Source organism: Thalassophryne amazonica, chromosome 8, assembly GCF_902500255.1.
Source record: "Thalassophryne amazonica chromosome 8, fThaAma1.1, whole genome shotgun sequence".
In the NCBI taxonomy this organism is placed as follows: domain Eukaryota; kingdom Metazoa; phylum Chordata; class Actinopteri; order Batrachoidiformes; family Batrachoididae; genus Thalassophryne; species Thalassophryne amazonica.
In genome coordinates, this window is record NC_047110.1 from 75869852 (window position 1) to 75883744 (window position 13893).

Sequence of the window (13893 nt, forward strand, 5' to 3'; positions counted from 1 at the left end):
CAATTGCATTCATCTCCTAACCCTCCTTAAAGTGTTACTTCATATAAAATGTTGACTAAAAATCCAAGAATGAACAGATGGGGCCATTTTTATGCTTCAGTGCTGAAATCCTTTTTTCCCCTACCTCTCAGGATCCTTTGAAAAGTGAAATGTTCTTTCTGTTTGAGTGGTTTGAATGAAATGGACACCCAACAGCAACATTAGGTCATGCAACGCTTGATCACCTATACGGTGAGTACAGTGGAAGGATCCTTCACCTATCACATCAGTGCAAGTTCCCGACAAAAGTGATTCTGTAGCAACCAAACAGATTCTATTTTGTGCAGTAACATGATCATATTTCTCTTTTTTGTCCATTCTTTGATGTCTTCCTTACCATAGACTTGGTGAAAGGCCTGGCCAGGGTGAAAAGGAAAGTCATCAGCCACCAGCTTCTGTGTATAGAGGTGTACATCATGTTCCCGGGGTGCACTGCATTGGAGGTGACACCATGAGGGGAGAGGCGACGATGAAGCTCATTGCTGAAGAGGATGTTGCACAGTTTTGCACGATTGTAAGCCAGCATGGCCCAGTAGTCCTTCTTTGGAGGAGAAAGCTGGGCCAGGTCCAACTGTCCACAGGAGTCTAAAAGGTCTGTGAACCTAGAAGGGAGGCCAAAGTGAGCGTGGTTAGTGTTTATGTGCTAGCACGGGTGCGTGCGTGCGTGCGTTCCTTCATGTACTGGCTTGCTTTCTTACAGCAGATGTGCAGTGTTGGTTGCATACAAATCAAAGATGTGACATGATGTTCTTTAATTGCCTGCGACAGAGCTGTTAAATTCCAGATGTTTGACAAGGCCCCTTAAACATTACACTACTCACGTTATTATGCAGTCGCACAATAACATCACCATACAAGGCACAGAAACCACACTTTCCATGTGGTGTGTGTGTGTGTGTGTGTGTGTGTGTGTGTGTGTGTGTGTGTGTGTGTGTGTGTGTGTGTGTGTGTGTGTGTGTGTGTGTGTGTGTGTGTGTGTGTGTGTGTGTGTGTGTGTCTGAGTAAAATGAGGTAGACACTGAGCCAGTGGAACAGATCTTACATATTAATCCAGTCATTAGAAAACAACCAATCAAAATGTCACCTGGTTTCCTTGTTGTGATTTTACAAGCTGGCTGCCTCTTGTTTACTGTCGCCTTCCGCAACATCCTTGCTCGGCTAAATTACAACATCTGCAGGCTTTTCATTTCATGTGCTGCAACTTCATAACTACTTTAGCAAGTCAAAGTTGATAAATCAACTGCCTGAGCAACAAATGTGTTTTTTCTGTTTCCTTGTCCACTATGCTGCATGTTGTTCCCAGCTAAGTTTAAAAGATGTTTTACGGTGTTCTTACCTGAAAGTCCAAAACAAGATCTGAATCAAGGTTAATATCTTTATACATTTGGTCCAGTTAGACTGGTTTCACATTGCAGTGCTGCATTCACACTAAAGAATATTTCATGGTGTACTCATGTCCTGATGTCATCTATGTGTAGGCTGTGTCGCCCTACACATGACACGGATTGCTTTGTAGACGTGCATAAGGCAACTACACTTTATTATTACTGTGTCTTTAAAAGCAGCACACGATGGCACATCTGGTCAAAAGTTAAAAATTTTCAACTTTTACCACCAACCGCAGCAACACGGACAAAACAGGTGTTTTTTATCTTTACTGAGGAAAAAAGGCAGCAACAGTCACGTGAATACCTCATACTACAGAGAGGAATTAGTTACAACCTCACAAAAAATTTAAATTTTCTGCAGCTATCAAAGCTACACCTTCCTGTTTTTGTGTTGTATGGCCTTTCAAATTTCACAAAACTGACTAAATCTAGTTTCCATCTAAATTCAAGCATTATAATGTAGGTTTATTTTTGTAACATAATTACAGGCAATTTTAATGAAGAGAGCATATTGATCTTGGGGGAATTCCATGGCAAATACTGTCTCTTCTTTCAAATGGCATCGTGCAGGTGAACTGTATGCGTGAGGTTTTGAGATTTTGCCGGCAAAGATCAGCTGATCAATACAACTCACACGATCTCAGTCTTTTCAAGTCAAACTAACGTTGTATTGTTAACAAAACCGATGTATCTAGAGGGTTTTTTTAAATGTGCATACAATGTGTTCCAGATAGCTGCAGCTTTTAAATGTAGCATTTAATGTAGTTATGGATATTATCCCCTCTTATTAAACCAGATTGGATGCAATAATAGAGCAAAGTAAACCTGCACTGGGCCAATTCCACATTAAGCCCCTGTGGTGGGAACTGATAAGTCCAGCCATTACAGCATGTCTATCCCTGTCCCTTATAGGTCAAAGCTTTAGGAGTGGACAAGGGGATTAGGGAATACAATATGCTGTGAGGTCGAAGGTCACATACTGCTTGTGAAGGGAGGCTAAGTGAATAAACGGGGAAATTGGCCGAAACAGAAAATAACAAACAAAAACAGGGGGTGACTTCAATAGATGTAATATAGGTCTGGAATGAGGTGGGCAGAACGGTATAGATGTAGTATGAGATATTTTGTACTTCCATCCTCCTTCCCTCCTTATAGCCTGTGTCAGTGTGTCACTGACACTCTGTGTTCCGGTCTAAACCCTCTTCGAAATGGTTAAAGCCACTACCGTTTGTAGAGGAAGGAGAAAAAGGTGAATGTATGACAGTAGGGGTGGGTGCAAAGGATCGCAAAATTCACAATTCAGATCAGTTTTTAGTCACGATGGAATCATTTTTTGTAACAGGAAAAAAAGACAAGACAAAACTAACTTTGGTTTCAGATATACACATCACTCGGCAAAAGTCGTGAAAAGTTTTTTTTTTTTCGCCCAGAGCTCAATGGACTCCCTTGCCAAGTTGAACCACGAGCAAGGTGGCAGAAGCTGTCTGCTTTTAACATGCGGCTTTCATGTGAATGCACAATTGATTTATTTTCACTGCAACTCTGTATCACAATGCACACAACTATTACTTAAAAAACAAGTCACAGTGGCCATATATTTTACATTATTACGTACACTTTGCAAGTAATCTCCATTAAACCAGTCATGGATAGTAGGGGGAAAAGTGAGTAGAACATCCTTAGCTATAACATATGTTGCTCTACAAATTTTGCCTTTGTGAATAATTGCCTCAGAGTGGACAAACTACCATAACTTGAGTAGGCTAATGCCTACTGTCCACTAGAGCATGACACGGGAGTGGATTTTCACTCCCGTCCCATCCCGCTCCCAGAAAAAAAATCCCATCCTGTCCCAATCCTGGACTGGAGTAAAAAAATAAATCCCATCCCGTCCCACTCCTGTAAAGATGACTCCCAATCCCATCCCGCTCCCACTCAAAATGAGTCCCACTCCCATCCCACTCCCGTATGTCTCGCGCCGTGATGACCAATCAGGGACTGAATATGTAGTGACGTGGAGATGTCTGGAGTTTGACTCAAGATGTGAAGATGTCCTGTATCTGGTAGCAGCCTGTGAGCAGGACTTGTGTCTCTTTTGTCCTTTATTTCACAATTATGCAGCAAGCAGCGGAGTTTCTTTTTTTTTTTTTTAATTGTTTACATGTGTGCGTGTGAACGGGACAGTTGGTCCTCAAGTTGGGTCCTGCAGAGGCGGAAGGACCATTGAAAGCAGCCGTCATCCTGACTCAGCTCCTGCAGCAAATAATGATACTCTCTGTATTGGGAGCTTTTCACAACAACTCGCTCCATGTGATCAAGGTCCGTCATGTTAACTTGACTGACAACCGGAGCTGGCGAGCGGAATGGAAGCTCCTCCTATTTGATGACGCACCTGGGCGAATTTTCGCAGCAAAAGCAGAGCGACACACCAGGCGAAGGAGGCGCGTCCGTTGCCACGCGACCCCTGTGAATTTGTAGCGTCTGATCGCGCCCGGTGTGAACGCGGCATTAAATAGATGAAAATCATCATCTATTTTTGACATTCCCGCTCCTGCCCGCTCCCGTTCATTTTTATTCCCGTCACATCCCAATCACGGGATTGATAAAATTTTGACTCCCATCCCGCTGGAATCCCGCAGGAATCACGTGACCCACGGGAATTCCCGAAAAATGTCATCCTCTACTGTCCACATGTTCCTGTCAGCTTCCAGATGGGCTCAAGATACAAATCGGGAGCAAACGGCACCAGAGGCCACAAAAAGGGGCGGAGCTAAAGGTGCCAGGTACCTTGCCACTGGTGAGACTTATTCACGGGTTGGAATATTTTCTCACCTCCTTGCTGCACTGCCTCGGTGAACTTTAGTCTAATGGATCAGGTACAGCTCTCCATTAGTGTTTGGTATGAATCTAATCCGTCAGCTTGCAGCAGGGTTCCCAGGATGTTGCAGCTGGCCTGGTTAAGCTGTGTGAGCTTGTGGTGCCCCGGTCACCTTTCCAATGATTTTTATCAGCGTCAACATTTTGAACAGTCTACAATTTTGTTCCAGATCATCCCAATGGTCGCGATGCTCCAGAGGTTGGTCGGCACGCTGCGGGATGACCATGTATGTTTGCAGGTGGATTGCGACAGAAATGGTGATTATCACGTGAGCTTGCCATTTTGCTAATTTTCTATCGGGAAGCCAACTTATAGAATAAAAATGTGGCTAGGGGGTTTTACTCTTCTTACTGTGCAGACAAGGCTTACATCAGTCAAATGGTGTCAGTTATTTGTTTTCTTCTTCTATCCTTTCTCTGCTTTCTGTCTTACTTTTCAGAACAGCACATACTAGGAGTGTGACCCCAAGTGAAGTGTCAAACCATCCTCTCCATCCCCTCATGCATGGCAGCCTATAACATAATTCATATGAAGACCCCTGTAATAGTGCTGCTGCTTGATCTGCTACAATAACTCTGTGTATGTTCTCCTTGTCTCAGGTCACTCTGCTGAGCTCCAATCAATCACTCCGCTTGGCTGTCTGACTGACTGAAGCTAGGATCAATGTCGCACGTAATCACACGCTGACTCTGGTTTGAGAATAAGCTCAAAGGCCGCTGCGAGATATCATGACTGTCTACTCTATGACAAGCCAAACACAAGCTGGGCTACAGTGTTGCTTAGCCAAAAGACAGACTTGAACAATGGATGACAGGAAAAGGAAAAAGGCAGGAAGACAGAAAGGAGCTGAGTCAGGGGGTCAGGCAGAAAGGAGCAGATACTTGATCAAAGTAAATTTTAGTTGATAAGTCCATCCATCATAGTGATGAGATGTTTAATTTCTAGTGACAGCGCATGGAGGGAAATGAGTTTTCAGTGAGTGAGGCTGTCATGTTTGACAATACACATTAAATCCGATCTATCAGTTCATAAGGAAAAAAAAAATAGGTTCTAACTGCTCGCTTGAGCTGAATGACGTTGTGATGTGACACTGTAGTTTCAGGAGGCTGCAGCTGAAGTCTAATACTGTGACTCCAATGTGTCTGAATTTGAGTTCAAAATACAGTTATACTCAGCATTACTAGCACCTGTAAATGTTAAGTAAAGAATTGAAAATATGTTCAGAAATAAATGCAAAAGAAACAATTTTGCATGATCCAACAATTATTAAGATTTGCAAAGTGACTGAACAAGTGGGACAGGGGTGGAGGACCAGCGGTTAAGCGCGCTTGTTTCCAGTGCGGAAGGTTTCCGGTTCTAAACCCACCCCTCCATGTCATGTGGAGTTGCGACAGGAAGGGCATCTGGTGTAAAACTTGTGGCAAATCAACATGAACATGATCCACCTCGGATCAATTATTGGCACACTTTGATGAATTTACAGTAAATCATCACTCTTACAGCCAGTTTTCTTTAGACAAGTCAGGGGATGGATACATTCACCAATTGGAGAAACTTTACATAGTTTTGTCAGGTACAGTGTCCTGGTGGAGTTGTACAGAGAAGAACTTTGCGAGAAGAAAATGGATTAAATCTGAGTTCACTGATTTAAAATCTGTACAGACTGAGGTCATTTTCACAAAAATAATGGAGCAAATATTGAAGGCGACCTGGCATGACACGTCACTAGACAAGAAAACAAACACAAAACAAAACAGTGCTCTGCACAGTAAATCCATCCCAATGCAAATAACAATTCATAAACATTTAATGAAAAAAAATTTACATGTACACTTTGTCTCACAGTGCTAAACTGCCTGATGGCAGCTCCCTGCTACTCATAGATTATAGCTACTGCATAAAGATTTGAAGAATTTTCAAAAGCCAAACTCGTACCTAACGATGTGTACTGTGACACCCCTAGTTTTAATTTGAATTTGAATTTATTAGACACCCATGCAACAAAATTTCACTCATATACAACACAAAACTCAAAGTAGTCAAAGAAAAAAGACAGTAAGAAAAAAAATAAAAAATAAACAATGTACACGGTGCCTAAAGGTGTAGGCAGAAGCAAAGCTTATCAACACCTACACCCCTCCATGAAATCAAATCAAACCAGGCATATGTGCCTGTTCATAAACATTCATTTCTAAACAAAATCTGAACAACAGCAGCTCATAATTACAATTAAAAGAAAACAAATATTTCCCAACAGCTCCTAATATAAGCTGGTTACCATCTACATATTTCAGTAGAAAAGGTTCAAGTATAACACCTTCATACAACACAACTCAGCCACTTTCCTCTAATACATATTTGGAGAATACCATCGCTTTGTATAAATATTTGAACTGGTTGATATCTGGACATCGCTTGAGTTTCTCAGTTAGATTATTCCATTTACATCTATCCTTCGTGACCTGATTGTATTTTTGTGGTTTCTGGTTTATTGCTCATATACCTGTGGGATTCTGAAGACACCACCACAACTCGGGCAGGAGCTGAGCGCCGTAACACGTCCTGTAGGCACTGGACGATCAGAAAGTGACCTAAGTGGCAGATCTGGAAGGTGGACTCGAAACCATCCTCGGTCAAACACCAGGGCTGGGTGCACACTGCAGCGTTACACACAAGAATGTGCAGGGGTCTGTCGGGAGAAGAAAGAAGACCATTTAACATGCTCAAGTGATTGGTTATTGACTAAATTAAAAAGCTAGGAAGATAGATGCAGAACATGTGGACTTTTCATAGAAGAGATAAAGAGAGACTGGGAGGAGAAATAAAAAATGTAGAAAGAAAGGAGAGCGTCTTATTCCAGGGTACAGTAGACTTTAAAGGTCTACAGAGACAGCGCATCAGTAATGCAGATATGATACACAGATTTGTAGTGCAACTCCCCGCGGCTCGACAAAGTACTGTAGACACTGAATACCATTCGCCAGAATCCAACAGGAAAGCATTTAAACCTTTCAACACACAAGGGTGGTAGTGGTGGTAATTGGTGTTGATGTGAGCTTTGCGTAAATACTCAGAGTAACCAAATCCACTAACGCATCGACTTGGAAAGGATGAAGGAAAGAATGCAGATAAAAGGAAAGGTGCACAAGCCGTGATGGTAAAACATAATTGTGTGACGCATTTGTATCCTTTCACGCTTTGTGTGGGTGAATGTGCAACACTCTCCGCACACGAGCCAGTGAATGGAGATTGTAGAACTGGTCAGGGCGGTGAGAGATCCTTGTCGGTGACAGCGCCGCTCCAGCGAGCCTGAAACCGCAGTAACACAGGCGAACAATCCAAACACACCCCACCAATTTTTAATTTCTTCCATTAGAATTAATTATGAGGCCGAAGGCAATTTGTGTACCCTGTGTTTAAGACTGCCTACTGGATTAATTAAAAACTGGATGCTGGAAAATTAATGTGTGAATTGTTATGCCTTGCTATAATGAGCCATCCCGTGCTATTACATAGGAGTGTACTGTACGATCACCTTCAGGCCTACGAACACAAAAGGTTCATTAAAGAGCACAAACCAAGTCACAAGTCAACTTAAAGAATGCCAACCTCAGCACATTACTGAGGTTGGCATATTTAAATATGCACCCAAAAACAACATAAGATCATCTAACTAACAGGATTGGTAGAAAATAGAAGTAAAATAAAAATAAAAAACTTTGAGAAACCCTCAGTAAAACACCACCATTAAGGCTGTTATGAGGCCAGTTTCTTGCACTGAAACTGCTCTTTGCTAAAAAAAAAAAAAAAAAAAAAAAAAAAATTGCAGGAGAAAAGACAAGAGAGGACACAGCATGTCAAAATTTAAAAAAATCTAAAACACAAACACACAAAAAAAAACAGCTGCATCAGTTCCATAACAGGTAGGAGCATCAAAAAACTTGCAGATTGAGAAAATGTTTGGAAACACCGAGAACAAGCTAATACAACCTACAGCACACGCAACAATTTAATATGATAATGTGTCTGCTGGAAATTCAAGCAGTACACGCACTGCAAACAGCCACAACACAAGTACTAACAACACATACAACCCCAATTCCAATGAAGTTGGGACGTTGTGTAAAATGTAAATAAAAACAGAATACAATGATTTGCAAATCCTCTTCAACCTATATTCAACTGAATACACCACAAAGACAAGATAATTAATGTTCAAACTGATAAACTTTATTGTTTTTGTGCAAATATTTGCTCATTTTGAAATGGATGCCTGCAACATGTTTCAAAAAAGCTGGGACAGTGGTACAGTATATTTACCACTGTGTTATGGCCCAGTCACATGGCAATTAATGAAGGGCAATGAAGCCCTAATGAAACAAGAAATCTGGACTTTCGTTGGCATCGTTTAACTTTCGCGCAGCTTTGTTCCTGCAGCTGGCGCTTCGTCACGATTTTTAAACTGTTGAAAAATTTGAACGAAGGGCAACAAAAACCTCAATTCGTCCGTGTTTCGTTTTGCTGTCGTTCTTGATGTTTTTTAATCGTTTGTTTAGTTTTTGTAATGTTATTGTTTAGTTTGACTTTGTTCGATCGACTGAATGTTTTCACACAGTACAGAAGCCGGTTTGTGAGTGCTGACGCTGCTGCGTTCATGTACCGTCAAAAATTACAGGGCAAATTCAGCCTGTTTGCTTGGATTTTTTTATCTGGGTGGGGGGGTCAGCTTCACTGGGCTCAGGCACCTTATATAGGCCAAAATTAATCTTTTGTGTGGATACAATTAATTATTTTGCCACAAGCAACTGCTGAATTTGAAACAACAAAAAAGTTGTGTAATTTCCAACGGTACTTGAATGCAATGGCAGTGGCAGCAGCAGCTGCTGCATGCGCTTATTATTTTTTATTAAATATAACAATATGAGTGTAGGAATGACAATCCAGCCCTTATGTACATGTGGCAACAGGTAGATGATTCAGATGATTATATAAAGAGCTGTTCTGGATGGCAGAATTCACGTGTCCTCGGACGACACAGGCATGGGCAGGAAACATACACCTGTTTATCAACCAAATGTCAAGGACAAAATGACAAGAATAACCAAAACCACTTACTTATGGAAGAAAATATTGACTCCCTTGTTCCTCCATTTCTGGCTTTGCCAACATGCGCTGCTTTCCAGCATATTCCAGCTGTTTCTTGACGAGACTAATAGAACTTCAATGAGTGAGTTCAGTAAACTGTCCAGAATACCCCAACCAGTGATGTCAACCAGAAGTGCCCTCCATTGACTTCAGCCAATAGCGATTTACATGTCAATTTAGCAGCAAATTTGATTCAAATAATAGTATCTACACTGTGCTCAAACATTCTGCAAGTTTATGAATAACTTAATTTTTACCAAAGAATGCACAAACAAATTCTCAAATAGCGTTTCTGTTCTCCTTTAAACTTTACATGCAGTGACTGGAAATTTTTTGTTTGTTTGTTTATTTCTAAATTTACATCAGTTCCCTGTACTATTGGACGGACAGTTTACCATTAAACTACTGAATCATGAATCATGTAATCACGTAATAACACAAGAGCTCTACACTTGTAAACATGTAGTATATTTGTTCTGTAAAGTTGGAGAATTTAACATGAGGATCATTTAAGGAACTACAAGATTTTCCACTTCCCCGTTGGCAGTGATGCCAGTAACGCGTTACTTACTAATGCGTTACTCTAATCTGACCACTTTTTTTAGTAACGAGTAATCTAACGCGTTAATCTTTCCAAATCAGTAATCAGATTAAAGTTACTTCTCCATGTCACTGTGCGTTACTATTATTTTTCATTGTGGGTCGACAGCAGCATTAAACTTGGTCTGTGTGTTGTATGGCTGGGGGGCCTGGCTGCCTTTTTGTTTCTGTCTTTTGTTTTTCCTTCCAGGTGGCTTGCATTTGGGACTGAGTGGCTGTGTAGCTGAGTTTATCAGGACCTCACCCTGATCACCTGAGGCTGATCACCTGCGGCTCGTCAGGACTCACAGCTGTGGTGCATCTACATGGATTGGAACATGGTGGCATTTAAGACTGGAGTACACAGTGTGTATTTGCCAGAGACTCGACCTTGTGACCAGACGGGTGAGATCGTCGTCTCGAGAGCCATCTCATCATCAGTGGATGCAGAGAACGTCCAGGTTTGATGCATGGTCTGTGAAAGAGGAGGGGGTGAGGTCTCACGCTCATCAGCACACTTCCTGAGGTACGTTAGATTTTGTGACTAACATTTATACAGTCAGTAAATATGGTGTCCCTCACACCTTATTATATTGAGCTGTATGTAGTCGTTTAATCAGCTTCCACTGCTGTGGAGTTTTGTGAGCAGGGTGTTCTATGCCTGCAGGGTGGGAAGCTGATTAGTAATTAAGCCAGGAAGTGTTTGCTGTTTGTACACCTTTGAGCGGTCCCTCTGTGTGTAGAGTGTGGACTCACATGATGATTTCTTCTTTCACAGACTCAGTTTGTCGCGGCCACCTGGGGGGTGTCGGCGGGGTCCTTGGGTCCGAACTGGTTCTGGCTCCTGGACCATTTTGTGCTGCTGGGAGCACACCGCAAATCCGCCACGCCAGACCGCGCACATTTATATTTATCACAGCACTGTTATGTTCATTAAATTCTGTTATCCTTTGTACCGTGCTCTGCTTATTTTATACTGGGTCCTTCAAACGCTGGTCGGTTCTCCAGGCTGCGTCCGACACATAACAGTAGTCTCTGGCCAAACATCGCGGACCCAGCGGTAGCAGAGACGGTAACGCGCCGGGAAGGCGGCAGCAGACGTTCAGAAGTTATCCGGATCAGTTGCGGGTGCTCTCCGCCCGGATGGTGCGCGTTGGAGAACCCATTACTGAATACTGATTTGAGCGCTCATGCAGCCGTGTTCCTGTATGTGCCTTATCCGAGGGTCGTGGTGGAGTGTGACTGGCGACGGCTTCGCGTCAAGCTCCGACCGGATAAGAGGTTTAAACGGGAGCTGCAAGAGTGTGTCTGGAATGGGTGAACGCGCACGGCGGAGCTCTGTGGCACGGGTCGCGGTGCTTCCTGTGTTACAGTCGTAGCCCCGTTTCCCCGGGTAATGATAGCTACTGCGTCTGTTGTGTCAGCTCCGGTGTTATTTAGTTGAATCACATTTTTGGTTGTGTGTTACACAGAGCTGCGCACAGAAAGGCAGCATGAGTTTGTTTTCTCAGTTACCAAAGGGGGTTTTTCATTTTTAGCACTTTGGCTCCCTCTTTTGGTGACTGAGTCACATTACCGTCAAGCTCTTAAGTTGGAACAGGTGTGTTCGAGCTTGACGGTATAAATCACTTATTAGTTTTGTGTGTGTTCATTTTGTGTGGGTGTTTTTTGAGTTGTTTTTTTGTGTGGGGTTTTTATTTGTACACTATTTAGTGTCTGGGGTCGTGACCCTGCAGTTCTGTCTGGAGCAAAAAAAAAGGACCCAAGCAACTTTATGTTAGTCTGTTAGTCTTTTTATTTCTTTCAGTTTCACCTCCCAGGGTTTGATGGGACGGTCCCCTGGGGGGTCATGGGGGGGTAATTGGGTTGTTTTTTCTTTTTTTTTTTTTTTGTTATGCCCTCTCTTCTCCTCTGACTCCAGCCGGGTGAGCCGTAGAGTCGGCGTTGCTGGAGTGGTGCAGTTTGGTTATGCTAGGCGTTTCCCAGGTAACCTCTGCACCCGGGAGGGGAGGGGGGGGTTTGGGGTATTTTCTTTTTGTTCCCTCTCTTCTCCTCTGGCTCCAGCCGTGTGAGCCGTAGTGTCGGCGTTGCTGGAGTGGTGCAGTTTGGTTATGCTGGGCGTTTCCCAGGTAACCTCTGCACCTGGGGGGGGGGGGGTGTTTTTGTTTGTTGATTCCCTGTTCCACCTCCGGCTTCAGCGCGCCTTTGAGCCGTCTGCCATCGGCGTGGCTGAGGTTTGGGGCAGTGGGATATACCCACAGCTGGTGGCTGGTTTGGAAGTCAGAGGAGTGGCGCCGTTTTGTGCCGTCTGCCATAACCGCTGTTCCACTCCTCCCGGTTGGCTTCTGGGGTATAGTCACGGTTGGTGACACTGGACGTGCTTCCAGTTTCCACTGCGCCAAGGGGGTGGGGTTGGGGTTGTTTTGTTTGTATGTTTGTTTTTTTTGTTTTTTTTTTCTCCTTTTGTTTTTCCCCCCAGTTTCCGCTCTCAGGGTTTGACTGTGGTGTCCTCTGGGGGGGGAAAGGGCTGTGGGTCCATCTAGCCATAGACGGCCGGGGCTGGGTCCGTTGGTCATGAGGGGAGGCATCTCCTGGGGTTGATGGAATGGTCCTCTGGGAGGCGCTGGGACTCACATGATGATTTCTTCTTTCACAGACTCGGTTTGTCGCGGCCACCTGGGGGGTGTCGGCGGGGTCCTTGGGTCCGAACTGGTTCTGGCTCCTGGACCGTTTTGTGCTGCTGGGAGCACACCGCAAATCCGCCACGCCAGACCGCGCACTTTTATATTTATCACAGCACTGTTATGTTCATTAAATTCTGTTATCCTTTGTACCGTGCTCTGCTTATTTTATACTGGGTCCTTCAAACGCTGGTCGGTTCTCCGGGCTGCGTCCGACACATAACACTGTGGGCAGGAGGTCGGGGTTCAACTGAACTGCCCACTTTAAGTGAGCTGTGAGCTTTTCATCCACGGTTTTTTGCAGCTGCTCGACTCGTCCTCACCTCTTAAAGCGCGGTGATCAGCACACCTGCACTGAGCTTTACAAAGACATTTTTATACTTTTTCCCCTCCTTTATTTAGAATTCTGAGCTGAACCGTTCCGTATCGTCTCGTTAAAAACAGCTGATACTCCGCGACGCGTCAACAACTAACACTATTTTCCACTCAAATGCACCTAAACTCTCTTTCTGAGGACCACATGATGTGAAAACGCAATAAAACTTTCTTACCTGTAAATCTGGTCCTGTTTTCTGCATAAATAAATGTTATCCATTCTTTGTTCTCAAACGCCAAAGCAGGGGCGAATCCAGATGGAATGGGGGCGTGGGGCAGGGATGTGCCCCCCTCCCCCACAACACCCCTAGATTAAAGGTCCAGTTTTGAAGCCGTTTTTACTACAACTACTAATATTGCTTAAAATAATAATAATTTCGACAAGAAAAATGTTTAGAGAGTTAGAATTTAATAGTTACATTTCTAAACAATGTAGGTTTGAAATTGCAAGTTTTACTGTTACAGTGCTGTCAACAGTTAAATATGAGGTCAAGAAAGAGGTCTTTATTTTACTTTTTATAAAACAAGTATTTATTTTCATTGAAGTCAAGAAAGGGTGACTATAAAGTGAGTTGTTGTCGGCAGCTGTGGAAAGTAACTAAAAAGTAACTAGTAATCTAACTTAGTTACTTTTACAATTGAGTAATCAGTAAAGTAACTAAGTTACTTTTTCAAGGAGTAATCAGTAATCAGTAATTGGATTACTTTTTCAAAGTAACTGTGGCAACACTGCCCGTTGGCTTCATTTAACAGGACAGGAGGTTGGATCTTATCTTTAACTGGAATCCTGCAGTTGTGGGCCCTGTTG

At 43.2% G+C, this 13893-nt stretch overlaps 1 protein-coding gene across 2 annotated transcripts in view; it reads right to left on the minus strand.

Moving 5' to 3' along the window:
- wwox (WW domain containing oxidoreductase) overlaps window positions 1-13893 on the minus strand; it is a 404999-nt gene that overhangs the window by 272453 nt on the left and 118653 nt on the right. For both annotated transcript variants that reach the window (XM_034176685.1, XM_034176684.1), the window contains 2 exons: window positions 6809-6994; window positions 377-641 (listed from right to left, as the gene is read on the minus strand). In XM_034176685.1, the coding sequence (XP_034032576.1) occupies window positions 377-641; window positions 6809-6994 (451 nt within the window). The remainder of the gene's footprint in view (window positions 1-376; window positions 642-6808; window positions 6995-13893) is intronic.